At 41.2% G+C, this 17,618-nt stretch overlaps 1 protein-coding gene and 1 pseudogene across 2 annotated transcripts in view; both read right to left on the bottom strand.

Annotated features, from left to right (window-relative positions):
* The window catches only part of TGFA (transforming growth factor alpha), a 97,955-nt gene extending 82,050 nt beyond the window's left edge, over positions 1-15,905 (bottom strand). For both annotated transcript variants that reach the window (XM_090281490.1, XM_090281489.1), the window contains exon 1: positions 15,571-15,905. In XM_090281490.1, coding sequence (XP_090137616.1) covers positions 15,571-15,610 — 40 coding nt within the window. In that variant the 5' untranslated portion in view covers positions 15,611-15,905. The remainder of the gene's footprint in view (positions 1-15,570) is intronic.
* Positions 9,956-10,661, bottom strand: LOC150006180 (elongation factor 1-beta pseudogene; annotated as a pseudogene).
* Positions 15,906-17,618: the final 1,713 nt, after the last annotated feature.

Genomic DNA, 17,618 nt, shown 5'->3' on the forward strand with positions numbered 1-17,618 from the left:
CCCCTTTCTTCCACAGAGGGAAAGAGGCACTTTATAAGAAAATAAGCTCACATTACATTGAAGTTGTTTTCTTAAGCATAAATCTCTAACTTTCAAGTTACTCACTGTGGCATCACCAGTTCGTTCACCAAAACCTTCTACCACCTACAGAAAGTTCAAGGTAAGGACTTACATGAAATGATGGCCTCAATCAGAGGCCCCCCTCTTTAGGTCCTAATACAGCAGTAGTCCAGAAACTTGGAGTAATGCCTTTTGTATTTTTTTTCTCTCCACAAGGAAAATTACAATAGAGTAGTTTTTCTTAACTAACTCAGGAAGAAAACTACTCTCTGGAACTTTTCATTCACAGGTAGTAATGGAAGACTTGCAATAATTACAAGTACCATGTTGGGGGGTGGGATGAGAGTTTACTAATGATGACTTTCAGGCAATGAGAGACTCTGAAATAGCTTCTGAATCATTGAAGAATGATAAAGTTACATAATAATCCTTAACATGTATTGCACCTAACAACCGAATGTCAAAATCCATGCGGCAAAAATTAATTGAACTACAAGGAGAAGCATATAAATCCATGATCATAACTGGAGACTTCAACACACCTCTATCAGAAATGGGCAGATCCAGCAGGCAGAAAATCAAAAGGACATAACTGAACTCAACAACACCATCAACCAACTTGATATAATTGACATCTATAGACTTCTTCATCCAAAAACAACAGAATAGACATTCTTCTCAAGCTCACATAAACATTCATCAAAACAGACCACATTCTGACCTATAAAACATACCCTAACAAATTTAAAAGATTAGAAATGATTCAACGTCTTCTCTCACACCAAAAGGAGCTAAATACTGAAGATTAGGCAACACACTTCTAAATAACATGTGAGTTGAAGAACAAATCTCAGAAGTCAAAAAATATTTTGAACTAAATAAAATTGGAAAGACAACTCATCCAAATGTGCGGGATGCAGCGAGAGCAGTGCTTCGAGGCAAATTTATAACACTGAATAAACATATTAGAAAAGAACTAAAATCAATAATTTATGTTTTCACCTTAGAAAAGGTTTGAAAAAGAAAAATAAATTAAATCCAAAGTAAGAAGAATATGATAAAGTTATAATATTTGTTTTAGTTACCGTCTTGTTCTACTTTAAATATCTAAAATTAGTCATCCACATGGGAGAGTTTTTCTCACATTTTTCCATTAAAATCCCTGAAATGGCAAAGAGAAGGAACTCATACCCATTCCTTTATAGAGTCTGGGGCACAGTCTGAAACAACTGAAGGAAAAAAAAACACTCTAATTGACTAGTGGTGTTACATCCTAAAAGTTAATTTTGATATTTCAAACCTCAATCTGAGCATGTTTTAATATTGAAAACAATGTTCCGACTTGCCAGCTAAGTTCCTTTTAGATTCCTTAATTATTCCTCGTTCCAGGGAGATGTGCCAGGTTTGGTCTGTGGTTCCAAGCATGCCACAGTGTACTCCACAGTGCTCCCATTTGAGAAGGGGACACGAAAATATACAGTCTCTGTTAACTGAAGTGTCACATGGTGGATTCTAGGGCTGCCTCATGACCCCCAAACTCTGTAAAGCATGAAGTTCCAGCAAGAACAGGAGAGCAGAGCAGGCTCACCACGCCTTCCAGTACAGTAAGGCCCAATGCCCATCAGTCTTAGACCAAGCTGAAGAGGAGGTAAGACATCCTTTCTCCCCAGGGATTGAAACATGGTAAGTAATCCTTCTCTCTTCTACCACAGGAAAAGTTCATTTCCTCCGTCACCACAAGCGTTTCTTCCTCCCACATGCCCTAGGTGGGAGGGAAGTGAAGTATTGCCATGAGAGGGAGAAGCAAATTATACTCACTATAACACACTGTCTGCTTTCCTAGTTCTCAATATTTTCTGCCCCAGCTTCCTGGGGCAATGCTGTGTTCCCAGTCCAAGAGAATGGTCATTACAGGGCGAGCCTCCTATTGATGCAACAGAACAGAAATTCCACAAACAGACCCAGTACTCCTAAGAATGTATCAAGTGACAGAAGTGGGATTTGAAATCAGTGAGTAGAAAATAAATTATTCAACAAATGGTGTTAGAGGAACTGGATCGTTATTCAACAACAGGCAAGTTAGATTTTTATCTCACACCTTACACCAAAATACATTCTCAAGGAATTGAAATTTAAACCCCAAAAGTAACAACATAAAAGTACAAGAGAAAATAAGAGATCAAATAGTCATTGAAACGCCTTCCTACTCAGAGACTATTCTGCAAAAGTAGAAGTCATAAAGGAGTAATGAACAGATTTTAAATGGTTAAAAGTAAAAAAACAAACAAAAAACCCCAAATAATCATACTTCCGTAAACCCAAACACAAAACATTTAAATTTAAAAGGCAAAATGAAGAAAATATTTTTAAAAACTGCTTACAAATCAATAAGAAAATAACCTATCCAAAATAACCTACCCCAAAATAAGCAAATAAATTCAAATACTCAAACATGAGAAAGCATTAAATGGTAGCAAATTTTGATCTTACCCGAAGAAATACAAACTAAAACAATGAGATACCATTTTCCAACATAATTAGGAAAGTCTAGAAAATAGGCATTCACACGTGGGTGGTAGAAGTATTAATTTGTACAACTGTTCAGGGAGGGTACATTGTCAAAGCATGTTAAAAGGTGACCTAGTAATCCATTTCTGGGGATAGTCCACAGAAGATAATTGAAGATGCTAGCAATAATTTAGCTGGAAGAATTTTCATTTCAGGTTTGAACATTTAAACATTTGAAGCAATCTATATCTCAATAAGGGATGAATAAATAAACAATAATAGTTATATAATGGAATGTGTTATAGTCATTAAAAAATAATAGATTGATATATTTATATTTTTGCCGCAGAAATGTTTTCCCTATATACTGTAAGTGAAATGCAGATTTGAAAACATAATCTACCAAATGGCATTTCTGAAGGAAAGTGAATATACAAATATCTATATCTATACACAGAACTAGGTCTGGTAGGACACCTACCTGTTGGTTAAACCTAGTAAGAGGATGACTCTGGTGAGTCTAATTGGGGGTGTTTCTTAGATTCTTTGGTTTGTATATTCTGATTTCTCTTTCTTTTTGGAAAAAGAACAAGTAGGATGTAACCGAGGCTGACAGAGAGGGAGTGTGTCCCGAATGGCCTGCACAGGGAGGTGGCGACCAGAGGGTGTGCATGATCTGTGAGCACTAAGTGACCTGAACAGGGGCCAGCACGACACGTGTGCTTGTTTCGTGTTTTGGTGAGGGCAGGAGGAGGGTTGATGAGGTTCAGAGAGAGTCCAGATGCAGAAGGATTCCCCATCTGGGTGATGTCTGAGTTTCTGTCACCTTCCTAAAAAATGCTCGAGTCCCACAGGCTTGCTTTCTTCATTCTAGTTCAGGGATCTATGATTCATCCCCAGCAACCCTAATTATAACACCCAAGGTCTGCTATGTGCAAAAAACATCTGTCATTGTTTCAATTTGCTGGCAGGGTGTGTGGCTAGCATGCACTGGCCCAATGACGTGCTCCTCCAATGCAAAAATAATAATCCGGGAGCCGTCCCCAGGTGAGAAGTGCTCAAGCCCAGAGTTTCCATCTGAGCTCATGCCAAATAAGGTGAACAGTTTACGTGTCTCCATAGTTCATATGCCAGTTCCTCAGAGCCACTGCCATGGTAAAAGTTACAGGTCTTTAGCTGCTGCTGCTTTTTCTTTTTAAATTTTATTTATTTATTTATTTATTTTAAAATTTATTGAGGTGACATTGGTTAATGAAGTTACATAGCTTTCAGGTGTACAATTCCATGATACATCATCTGTATATTGTGTTGTGTATTCACCACCTCAAGTCAAGTCTCCTTCCATCACCATTTATTCCCCCTTTACTCTCTTCTACCTCCTCCCACCCTCCTTGAGCTGCTTCTTTCAACCAAGAAAAGTGTCCTAAGTTTGTGTTTTCCCAGTTGGTTGCCAAGGCCTGCAGAGGGAGGGAGAGGAGTGTGTAATTGCAAACCTCTCATTTATCGGCTTCAGCTGCTTTTGTGTCAGCACATTAGGTGTACCATTTAGCTAGTTAATCTCCTGTACCTCTTGGAAGTACATTAATTACACAGAGAATGCCTCTGACCTGGCAAGAGGTGAGGAAAGAGCATGCAAGGTAGATCTATCCTCTAACTGCCCCAGAGAATTGTTTACTGACTGACCTCATTCAAACTCAGATCGCAGGTTCTAAGGAACTCAAGCTGAAGATATGGCCTCTTTGTAACAATCCAATATTTTGACCTAGAAGTATTAATCTTAAAAACAAAACAAAACAAAACAAACAAAAAGCAAATGAGCAAACAACAAGAATCTCCCTCACAAGCCTGGGTCCTCTTATTCCAAATGCTATTGTAGCATCTAATGGACACAATTGCATATTTGGATGTTTTAATACATTTAAATGCTTAAGGAACCAACAGGAAAATACTTAGCAGCTTCTGCTAGAAATTACAATGTCATGCATCATTCAAATCAGAAATGACATTACAATAACAACTTTGGCAGATGCAATTATGCAAATAAACTAGTTATTTTCCTTGGCTTCTGGGAACACTATTAAATATGGAGCTTTCACTTAAATTTGGCCTAATGATTAAAAAGTATTTTTCGCCAAAAAAATATTATTGCCAAGAGAAACATACTTAAAAGTATACTTTATTTGGGGGGCCTAGGTGCTTACTTTGTTTCATATTTGGTGAAGTCTCATTAACTGGGGCCACAGATGCAAAAGAAAAACTTTAAATTAAAAGGAGGTCATTTGTAAATCTGTGTTAAATGCTTAGAAATCTGAATCGAATAGACTGTGAGGAAAATAAACCAAAAATGACACAAGAGGTAGAAGACTTGAATTGACCACTAAAAAGGGACCAGGCTCAGAAGTAATTTTTTCAGCCTTCACAGAGCCATTGATTTCTATGATATTTCAATTGTTCCAGAGAATAAAACAGATGAAATGTTTTTAAATTTCATTTTATAAAGCTGACATAACACAGACATCAAAACCTAAAAAGGAAAATGAGGCCCCAAACACTTTAGGACAGATCAGATCTAGCAGTACTTACAGAGAATACTATCACATAGTTACAAAAAATTCAGTCCAGGAATTTAAGAATGGCTTTAATATAATTAAGTCCATATAAGTCCTCAAAACATTTGAAGGAAAAAAGACAACTTATATTCTCTCCCCTGTGTTAAAAAACAAAACAAAGCAAAATGCCAACATTTTTAGTAAGTGATGAAGAAAATTATATTTCATTAACATAATAAAGTTTAGATGCATATATACATGATATAAATATAAACTCACATATGTATATAACTACAAAGTCATCCTAATACTTAACTGTTAAATACTACAGACATGATAAGTCAAGAAAAATACAAGGATATCTACTGCCTTTTAAACACTGCTGTTCTTAAAGTAATAAGAAATAAAAATATTAAAAGGGAGGAGGCAAAGTTATTACCATTCAGGATTACATGATCATATAACTGTGAAACCTAAGAGAATGAATTTGAAGGACTATTAGAATTAACAAACCCATTACAAAATAAATATTCTTTAAAAAGGCTTTTAAATACTAGCAATAATTGATGAGAATACAGAGCAGAAGGAGGATCTTTCCCATTAGAACCCAAGCTCCACGACAGGACTTTGTCTCATTCTTGGTTGATTTCCTAGCATCTAGAAGCAATCCCATCACAGAATAGGTGCTCAATAAATGTTTGCAGAATACATGAATGAACAAATTCACAATAAGGGCAAAAATATAAGATAATAGAATCAAACTGAAATTCCATAAACAGATTCAAGTAGTTATAAGAATTTAGCATATGATAAAAATGGAATTTCAAACCATAGTGGGTATGATAGATTATTCCGCAAATAGCAATTGAGACTATTAACTGGTTGGCTATTTTTAAAAAGTGAAATATGAGTTATGCCTCATACCATACACTAGAATATATTATAGGTAGAATAGTTCAACATAATATATGAGACCACTAAAAGATTTAGAAGAAAAAAATAAGTAAATATTTGCCTTAGCATAGGGAAGGTTTTCCTAAATCTAGAGGCAAAGGTAGTAAGCTTAAGGGGGAAGATTTATAGTTTCTGCTACTTAAAAATAAAAACCTTAGCCACGTCAAATACCATAAACAAAACAGCAAAAGACAGACATTAAATGGGAAAAATACTTGCAACGTATTAATGTTTGTTTTATATAAAGTGTTGTGTAAAGCTCTAAGAAAAAAGATGATCAATCAAGAAGGAAAAAGTTTGAAAAGGTTAAGATGCAACTAACAAAATGACAATGGCCAGCAAATTTACTCACCCTAAGAAATACTAAAAATAAAAACTGGGCTGAGACCTTTCCTCTCCAATCAACTTGGGAAATGTTAAAACCAATTTCTAGTGTTATGGAAGATTGAAGAAAATGGGCATTTGTTATACTGCTGGTGGGAGAAAAGGCCAATTTCTAGGACTTTATCCTAAATAATCAAAGATGTATTACACATTTATGTCCAAGAATGTCTGTTGAATCATTTATCTTCCTTGAATTCAGGCATTATAAATTTAAAATATTCTTTTCTTTTTTTTTCTTTTATTTATTTATTTATTTTTGGTTTTTCAATTACAGTTGTCCCCCTTTCCCCCAATTTCTCTCCCCCACCCAACCCACCCTCTCTCCCGCAATCATATCCCTCCCCGTTGTCCGTGTCCATGAGTCATTTATACGGGTTCTTTGACTAAACCCTTCCCTTACTTATCCCCCTTCTCTCCCTCTCCCCTCTCCCCTATTGACTGCTATTCTGCTCTTTGTTCTATTTAGTTCCTTTGTTTGTGTTGTTCTTTAGTTTCCTGTATTAGGTGATATCATATGGTATTTTTCTTTCTTTGCCTGGCTTATTTCATTAAGCATAATTCTCTCTAGTTCCATTCATGTTGTCGCAAATGGCAGGAGCTCCTTCTTTCTTTCTGCTACATAGTATTCCATTGTGTAAATGTACCACAGTTTTTTGATCCACTCATCTATAGATGGGCACTTAGGTTGTTTCCAGCACTTAGCTATTGTAAACAGTGCTGCAATGAACATAGGGGTGCATAAGTTCTTTTGAATTGGTGTTTCAAGATTCTTCGGGTATAATCCTAGTAGTGGAGTCGCTGGTTCAAAAGGCATAAATTTAAAATATTCTTATGAAAAAGAAACAAATTCAAACCAAGGCACTACATAAAAATATGGTTCTATGCCTTTTAAAATTTAATACATCATAAGAAACCTTTATTCTTTTAAATATGACATAGTAAATCATTGTGTTATCACACAAAAATAACTTACTTAGGGAACTACTTAAGCAACTGTAGCAGTGTGGTATTGGCACCATGTACTCTGATAAACAGTCAACTATCACCATCCTTTACATTTTTTGTTGCATATTTAGTAACCCAAATTATGCTCAATTAAAATTGATATCTGTTGCCACATTGACTACAGAAAAAGTTCTGTCAATTTGTATTCCCACCAACAATGTGTAGATTATTCATAGTAGTGAAAAATAGGAAAAATCTGGCCCAAAGGGTGTCTTCAAAATTGGTTGAATTACAGTAAATGCAGTCAAGGGATTATTTCCCAGCAACCAAGAATGATGTTATGATGACTGTTTAATGACATAAAAATGTTTATTATGAAAGGTTAAGTTACAAAAACAAATTAATTCACTGGAATTTATAAATATTATTAAAAGACTACCTCGTCGTCGGCAGCCGTCCGTCTCTAGAGACGATGGTGTAGCTTCTTAAGAGTCTATCTGCACCGCCGAGAATGGCTGTGCAGTCCGACTCGGGAGTGACACGGTATCTGTCTCCTCCCGTGTTGAATCGACATCTTGCGATGACGCTGGAGTGTCCTCTCCAGTGAAGCTGAAGCTACAGAGCCTGGGCAGGGTGATATGGAGGGTCTGCTGTTGCCCATGCAGCAGACCCCCCCTCTCTTCGCAGCTGAAGGGTCCAAGGGAAAGACGGAGTCAATACAGCTTGGTTTCAGGTGCGCCGCAGGAGTTGCCGGTGTTGACTACAACGTCAAACCGCCTTAGGGACTCCGGCTCCGGATTTTCTGTCGGGGTTTACTCCCTTAGCCTTTCCCCTGAAGAGGTATGCCGCAAGGCAGCGGAGGTTTTTTGGAGTCAGAGTTTTCCTTCTCTGATGTGCCCTGACTGGAAGATCGAACCAGCGACACTTAAGCTCGCAGGCCGACGCTCAATCCACAAAAGACTACCTACCTATGCATTTATCTATAACCTGTACAACAAAATGTTAATTGTGGTTATCTTTGGATGGTAGAATTACAGGTTATTAAACCATTTTTTCCCTTATGCTTTCTAGAATTTTCCAAATGGTCTAGAAGGAAAAAAATGTTTTGTAATCATTAAAAACATTAAATCATAATCTATTTTTTAAAATAGATTCTAAAGACTAATTGTATTGGTGTTGTGAGAACTTATATGCTACCACTATCCTTATCATAATAAAGAATTTTTCAGGATTAAGAGTAACTATGTGGCCAGTGTCTTCCAATAGAGTGTTCACTTGGAGTATCCAGCACTGGGCACCCAAAGGTGTCATCAAGTGCTTAGTGTTCGCTTCTGAGGCTCCACCTGTGCTCAGAAGGGCCAAGGGCAGAGATGAAGACCAAGGCTCTCTGCTCTCAAGCGGCCCTCAAACAAGTAGAAAAGAGAGGGCAAGCACCAACAATGTTAATCCAAGGCAGGACCTGAAGGGGCCAGAACTCTGCTGCTGAAGTGTTAACATATTTGAAGATTAAAAACAAACAAACAAAAAAGCAAGGCAATAGCAGGCTGCAATTCCACCAAGTTCTAAGTACAAGCTTGTTACACAAAGGAGTTATGTGTATATCCCTTCTCGAGGAAGCCCTAACCATCTACAAGTACCTGAGATGTACAAGAAAGGAGAAGGAGAAAAAGAAGACTGAAAGCTTTTCAAGGTAAAGGGACAATGAAAAATTAAAGGCAAAGGTACTGAGCATAGAATTCACTTGACAAGGGAGAGACTATACAAAAGAAAATTGCTTTCTAGGACTTAAAAAAAAAGCAGTAGCAAATACATGAAATTCCATTTTAATAAACTTAACTTGTTCTAAACTCAGGTAACAATTTAAGTCATATTCAATACAACCAATTCATAATGCTTCAAAAGAATTTGCCCAGATTTTAGAGTTGGTCTAAAGGGAATATGCCTTGTACCTGAAATGAAGAATTCTTAAGAGATGGTTCTGGTAGTCTAGATTTCAGGTTTTTCTACATTTTTTATTTGACATTTCACAGGGGCAAAAAGCAGAACAAAACCAAAAGTCAATGTAAAAGTACTCCAATTCTCAATCTAGATACAATTTTAAACATATTAGCCTTTAGTGTAAAATAATGTTTATATTGGGTTGGCCAGAAAGTCCATAATATTTTATCTGTATGATGGCTTTAGTAGTTCTTAGTTGTCTTTAACTTTATTTGAAATAATTTTGTTAGATGTATTGTGACAGCTATCATATCAGTGTACATTTAAAAAATATATCAAAATTGGTGAATTTTTGTGCAGCCATTTTACTACTGAAGATGGACAAAAATACCCAGCACTTTTGGTCTATTATGCTTTATTATTTCAAGAAAGGTAATGCAGTTGAAATGCAAAAAACAATTTGTGCAGTGTATGGAGAAGGTGCTGTGACTGATCAAATGTGTCAGAAGCAGTTTGCGAAATTTCTTGGTACTATCGACATTTTGGCCTGCTTATCTATCTATCTATCTATCTATCTATCTATCTATCTATCTATCTATCTATTTATTATCTTTCAAGCTTTTATTTAAGGGCAATGATCCAGGATGGATTTTAGACCTTGTTGAAAGCAGCCACATCCATGGACTGCACATAGTCCTCAAAAGCAGTGATCTGCTCCTCCAGCATGTCTGCTCCAACTCTATTGTCTTCTACTATACACTGTATTTGAAGTGTTTTAACTCCATACCCCACTGGAACCAGTTTAGAAGAACCCCAGACCAAGCCATCTGCTTGAATGCTGCTGACATACTCCCCTAATTTTGCCATATCTGTCTCGTCATCCCAAGGTTTCACATCTAATAAGATGGAAGACTTGGCAACAAGTGCAGGTTTCTGGCTTTCTTTGACTCATAACAGGCAAGGCCTTCTTCTCTTAGCCTTTTTGCTTCTTCACTTCCTTCCTCCTCCTCAGGTCCAAAGAGATGAATGTTATCATCATCTTTACTATCTGTGGCTCCACTTCCTGTGGTGCCTTCCACATTAGCAGGGCCATACTTGCCCAAAGCTTTCTTCACTTCAGGCAGGCTGGCTTTTTCCTTTTTGTAAGACTTGATATGATTGATTATACCAATGTAACGCATGGTACAAGTCGGCAGGTGGTGGGCCGGAGGTCGCTTCAAATACTGCCACCCCTGCTTGCGATGGCACATACCCCTTCTTGTCCGCTGGGTAGTCATTGAGTACTTGGAGACCGGCGGGGTTTTCCGGATCTCCAAAACCCATGGTGTAGCCAACCTGGGAGCCCAGGAAGTCAGTGCCAAGTGCTAAACAGCAAAAAGAGGACTGCAAAAAGCCAGATAATTCCTTATAAAGAGATAGAGTTATTTCCCTCTGCCACGCCCACATGAAGTTTAAGGTCAAAGTACATTAACCTTTTCATTCCTCAACACAAATATTGGGGCTATGAATTAAATAGCCCACAGTTATCCGTGGGCCTTTGTGTTTGGAAATAAATTAATAAAAGAGGCATGTCTTAAATTAGCACCCCCTCAACCTCTGAAGACTTAAAGGACCCGCCCCTTGAAGTACTGGAGATGACTGCCAAGTAATTCTTCGCTGTGGGGCTGTCTTATGCACTGGAAGATGTTTAGCAGGACTCCTGGCCTCTACTCACTAGAAGTCAATAGTGGGAGATAGCTGAAACACTCAAAATATCCAAATCAATAAAGTTATTGATGAAAATAAAAAATGTATCTTATATTTTATAGAAAACACATAATTGACTTTTTAGCCAACCCAATACTTTAAAATGAGGTGATTAAAAGTATTTGAAATGGGAGCAAAACAACGGTCACTTTTGGTAATCCAAAAGAAAAAGAAAAAACAACCCAAAGAGTGACATGATTAGTGTTGGTCAGCTTAAATCTAATAACATGGGATCATCACATTTCCCCTGGGTAAAGTACGAGAACACTTAGAACAATTAAGAGATCTCAGCCAGAGTCCTTACTCAGCCCTCATCAACAAGACAGGCTATAAAAGCACCTTTAATAATGGCTCATAAATCCACAGTGGCGTTTAAAAATGTCAGAATGTACTTTTAGAGAAAATGCAATTGGTTAAGCCAGCGGCTTCCCTAACAGCAACTGAGTGAAGAGTGATGGTTCTCCAAGGGTTCCTCCCCTGTCCTTCCCACCAGGAGCATAAGCCACACCTGGGAACTTGTTGGACATGCAAACTCTCCCACTTACTGCCTGGCAATCTGGTTTACCAGACCCTCTGGGCGCTTGTGATTTGAGGGCACTGCTGTGGAAGATACTACAGAGGCTTGCATGTGAAACCAAGCACAAAATGTCCAATTCAGTCTTTCAGGCCATTCCCATTTTTGGTTGACCCAACCTCAACTTCCCATTGCCCATCCCTTTTAGTGGGCTGCCCAAAGAGCAAGTCCCAGTTCAAACACACTTTCAAAAGGCCCTTAGTGATAGGGCTAATGGAAAAAGTCACCTATTTTTTGTATGTTACCATAGTAACATGAAGTATCATCTACTCCTACAAGAAAGGTCCCCTTTGCAGAGGACACTGAGTATTACAGAAAAAGCCCGAGGAAATAAAATTTTGGAAAAGCAAATATGGGAAACTTAGGCTCTAAGTCTTCCATATACACTTTTACTGCTCATGTTCTGTCAGCGGTCCCCAACCTTTTGGGCACCAGGGACCGTGTTTGTAGAAGACAATTTTTCCATGGACTGGGATGGGGTGGGGGAGACAGGAGGTGAAGCTCAGATGGTAATGCAAGCTGTGTCCAGGGACAGGGAGGAAGGAGGCTGGGGAAACCTGTTCTAAGTGAACTTTCCCTAATTATGCCTGCCCAATAAGGAAAACCTGTGTCCTGGCACCCCCCCCCCCCATCACCTACACTGGAATACATAATTTCCATGTAATGGAGAAACAGCTTACTTCATGCCTCCCACTGGTCTCAGTCCCAAATCCACAGGGAAGCTGACTTATTTCATCTCTACACATTCTTAGTGACCCTTGGTGTCCTAGGATGTCCTTTAGGTCTTTATCCAGTCCTATTTCTGAGAGTTGCCAGAAGAATAATAATGTTTATTTCTGGATTATAAAACATATTTCTGGATTATAAAATCAATTTCATTTTGTGTGTAACACTTTATTTTTATAGTTTTTAAGTAGCTTCCATATTTCCATCTCATTTGATTCTCATAACAACCTATGAGGTGGGTACAGTTTTATTCCCAATTTACAGATGAGAAAACTGTAACTTAGTACCGAATTCACCAAATAACTGGCCATTAAATGTTAATGGAGGAAATACAAATACTTTGCATCAAAAAATTAAAGAATTTTTTAAAAAACTAAAGAATTCACAATGTCCAAAAGAACCCCCAAATTTGCTTGCCCTTGTCATCTGCCAAATGATAGTCACCAAAATCACCTGATTTTTAAGTTGAGTGGTATTTTTCTGGCTTAAGAATGACAGGGAGCAGGGAGATAAGATAGACACTCTCCTAGTTATAGAATTGACATAACCTGCAATGAAATTCTATGAAGTTTATTTAACATCAGTCACAACCTGATGGCACTAGGATTAATTAAGTTCTTACTACATGCCAGGCACCATTCTATGCTCATTAAATACAACCAGCAGTGCTACTAATATCACTATTTTAGAAATGAGAAAAGCAAAGGACAGAGAAGCTAAGTAACTTGCCCAAAATTACACATCTTACTCTCTGAACACAAAGAGGATGTGCAACTGGCAGTGCCAAGCCCCTGTGAGGTTTGCTCTGCCAGCCATGGAAACCTGACAAGGGAGGGCAGCCACCACAGGAACCGGGATTACTTTTTCAGCGTTGCCATTTAATCAACAGTCTCCACATTCTGCCAAAACATCAATCAGTGCTTAGGTTCTAAATAATCAGGAGCATTAACTGGTTCCTTCTCAGAGTGTCCCCATGAAAACAGGGAAGGAGAGGAGAGATCTTGGTTTTCTAGATCTTGGTTAGCGATAGAACACTGGCTGATTTGCCTGGAACTGCCTTCAATTACTTTAAGAAAATTAGAGAGGAAAGTAGCTCTGAAGGAAATGTGCAAGTTAAAATGCATGTGGCATTAATGAGCATTTAGTAATCAAGCAGAAAGTGAGATGGGAGGCAGAAGTTCTAGTAAATGCTTTAAATATATATATATATATATATATATATATTTACACCTTATTGGTGTAAATCACTCCTGCCTTCCCTTTCCTTGACCCTCCCCCCCACCGCTCCAAACTGTTCACATTTTAGAATTATATGAGCCAGTTTTTACACATTAACCAGTCTTTTAAGTTTATACATCTTTTTCTTAAAGAAGGAAACACAGATCAAGTTGAACTTTTAGGCAATAAAGAAAAATTAGATGATGAAAGAATGCAATCTTCATGGGCAATTAATTATACTGTGATGGGGAGTTGGGAGGAGGCAACTTTCAAAAAGCTTCCTCAAATATGTTTACCTTTATTATTTTCTGCCCCTAATTTTCACTGAATAACTTAAGAACACCTTGAAGTCCTAGACCTTTATGTCCTCAGACTTCACAGAACTTAACAGCAAGTCCCAGAGTATCCAACATAATCTCTCCTCAAGGCAAAGTCCCATATCTAGGAGATGGAACTACAGAGACCACAGTTAGGTGACTTTTCCTGGCCACATTCCTTCCACACTCTTTAATAATCCAGGCCCAGCTACTTACTCACTGTGGGCCCTGGGAGGTGATAAAATGGGGGTGATAATTCCTCCTTCACCAGGTTGGTGTGAAAAGTAAATGAGTTAATACATGACACAGAGTAAAACGTTCAAGCTATTTTTACTACTAGAATTTGCAAAGGAAATTACAACAGGAAAACTGCCTATAGAGGGCTTCTATTGTATTGGCAATGTTTTATTGCTTTAACCACATCTAAAATCAGTACAGCCATCCATAATCATGCCACCTGTTGGTGAGTTTCAGGTTAGGATACTTGGAGCATCCATTCCACACTACCCACTACTCCCCTTAGATGTGCCTGCCCTTCTGCTGCAGTTCTTTCGCCGCGTTTCATGCGCAGGATTACAGGCAGGTCCATGAACCTCCTGAAAACGATACACGAAACTGAGTAAGGCTGTGCCTTCTGGGCATCTGGGGGAAGGGTTCCAAAGTTTTTCCCAGACTCGGATGTATTGAGCAACTAGCTTTACAGGGAAAATCCACGGAACAATTCATTTCACAGAAGCTGTGGCAATAACCAGGACACCTGGGCTGTTAGTCTGCTATCTCCACACGGGACAGATCTGGCTCCGCAGAGTTCAGAGCCGACCAGGCGATGTGAGGCACAGCGCCCCTCGTCACTTTCAGACCAACCTGTGAACTTCACTGCTGAAAACTCACCTGCTCCGCATACCTGTCCTCGGGGTGCCGGGTCTAACTTCCCCTCCCTTCCCCCATCCCTTGTTCCCGTCGGAGAACAAATTCAAAGGAAACTAGCAACTCTCCGTCTAGGGTTTCACTCTTGCCCTTAGCTGAGTCTTAAACTACTTCTCCAAGGGAAGTTAATTAAAAGAACAATTAATCCGCACAAAAATCCAAAATCTACGCTAAAACTCAAGAGCGCTGGAAGTTAGAAGATTGAGGGCACCTTTCCTGACCATGAACATCTACTAGGACTCCGGGATAGGCAGGAGGTACCAAAGGGAAGCAGGCAAGGTCTGGCTGGAGGGTCGGACGCTGGTCACCCCTTGTGAGTCGACACACTACCGACATGGGGGAAGACGGGCGTGGAGGCAGCCAGGTAAGCAGGTAGGTGTGGGCAAGTGTACGCGCACACACAGACGCGGCACATTAAAGTTCAAGCCTGAGCATACACCAATTCCCCTTCCCGGGCCGGCGTTCTCACACACAGCCCAGGTGGCCACTTCGTGGGCAAAGCCTGGGTGTTCGACGGTCGCCCACTTTGCAAGGTGCTCCCCAAATCCCTAGTAAGCCCTACCCACTCCCCTTGTCTCTCAGCCTCCCACCCTCGAAAAGCATTAACCTTGCTCCACTCTTCTAGGAGGGCACAGAAAACCCCCCGGGAAAAAGAAACGGAAGGGGACAGGGGAAAGCGGGGTGTCGCCGAAGGCAGGAGACCCGCAGCCGGCAGTGTACGTACCCAGCGCGAACAGGGCGAGCTGTCCAGCCGAGGTGACCATTTTACGGGCAGCGGGCGGCGGGCAGCAGGCACTCCAGCCTCCTGCCCTACCTGCGGTGCCCGAATGGCGAAGCGGCGCTGCGGTGCAGGGGGGAAAAAGGCGCCAGAGGAGCAAGGCCAGCCCCCGCGCGGGCGGGCGTAGGGAGGACCAAGAGCTCAGCTGGCCCAAGCGCTTTGGCTGGCCCTCACCCTACTGCGCTTGCTGTCTGCTAGGCGGAAATGGGAAGGCGGTTACCGTCACCTCCCGCCACTCGCCACTCGGGGACAGGGCATGGCGGACCACCCTCCAACCCCAATGGGGGTGCCCCCCCTAAGGGCATGGGAGGTGGGAGTTTGGGGCTGGAGGCGGGGACGCTGCACGCACCATGCAGGGCGCGGGCGGTGGGGCGGGGCGATTTGGGACTCTCCAAGCCCAGCACAGGAGCCACAGAAAAGGCCACGGAAAAGGCAGGAAGCTCCTGACTTCAGACACCACCCTCAGACTAGTAGGGCAGTGCGGGTCCAGGGCCTCTGAGCCAGGGGTCGGTGCCTGCTGTGCAGCCAGAGCTTTCCCAGGCGCAGTGCCAGCTTTTAGACTCTAGGCGGCGGAGCAGAGCTGCCCGGCAGCGGTCACCTGTGCCCACTTCCTCTGCAGGGGGTCACCCAAGCAAGGGACTTAGGACACGGCCCTGAATGGACCTGAACTGTGAGCTTCTCAGCTGCCCATCAAGACTTGGGCTAGGGAAAATGCTCCCTAGAACCAGCGAAGAATTTGATAAAGCACGTTGCTCACCTGCACCCCCATTCCAGCGAATAGTACTGGATTCTAGGGACGCTTGCCGCTGAGCACAGCCACCCCACAATCCCAGGCAGGCACATTAAGATCAGGGGATCTTCCTACATGTTGGCCTGGGGCTGATAATGACGATGGGTCTTTGTTAAGAGGCACCTGCTTATCTACCACTACCCCTAGCCCACCCTGCTATAGGCAGCTGAGGCCAGGAGTGGGGTAGCGTGCTGAGAAGCGCTCCCCGAGAGAATGGTGAATGTGCTGGAGCTATCTGGGTGGCCCTTTCAGGATTTGTGACCTGGAGCTGGCTCTTGGTGCTAGAATTAAGGGAAGTGGAGGGGACCGATGAAAGACATCCTGGACGGAGAATGGGAGAACCATGGGTTCCTTGGGAACCATTCATAGATTCCTTGGGGACTGTACGCAGTGGACAGTATGGCCCCAGAGAGGCAGTGACCAGTTGCCCTGAGCTCAGGGACTAATTCTCTTTTCCTACCTCCCCCTACCCACCAGCCTAGCTGCGCTGGGTAGACTCCTTCTCCTTGGGTGGGAGGGGGCAGGAGGAAGTCTGCTGTCTCCTTGGCCCAAGGATCAGACTCTCAGGGCTGCTTTTGCAAAGATTGTTTCATATGAGCTGAGAGGCCTAGTTTTTACAGGGAAGCACCAAGCCATTGGCATCAACGTTTGAGCAGGAAACATCAGTGTGGAAAGGGATTTTGAAAACAGTGTAAATTTACTTTGAGAAACCATTCAATACATATATCAGAGGATACTTTGATGTTCTCTCAACCCTTAATGATCCATGATGAGAGTTTTCATGGTAAGTCCCGGGGTACCTATGTCCACAACCATGCATGTACAGGGCACACTTTTTTTGGTAAGTGATCCCTTCAAGCATCTATGTCCATCTCCTTCAGGCTGGTCTTGATCTGTTCTGGTGGCTCATCTGTCTCATTCCTAGACTAGCCTGCCATGGCTATAGGAGGGAAGAAATGAAGAATTCTTCTGGCTCTCCTGTTCTCCAGGAACCCCACTGGGACTGGAGAGTGGACCTATCAGCTTGTTTCCTGCTGAGACACACACACTGTGTCCAATTCACTGTGGCGGAGGTCCGGCTGTCCAGGCTGGTTAGAGCCAGGTTCAGGTGTTTCCCCTTCTCTGCCAACACACAAAGTCAGGGGTGGAGTGAAGTGGCAGCAGCATCAAGCCAGTGAGCACATCCCGATCAGGACTGGAAAGT

The sequence above is a fragment of the Furipterus horrens genome, unplaced genomic scaffold (assembly GCF_987537825.1).
Source record: "Furipterus horrens unplaced genomic scaffold, mFurHor1.1.pri manual_scaffold_6, whole genome shotgun sequence".
Taxonomy (NCBI): domain Eukaryota; kingdom Metazoa; phylum Chordata; class Mammalia; order Chiroptera; family Furipteridae; genus Furipterus; species Furipterus horrens.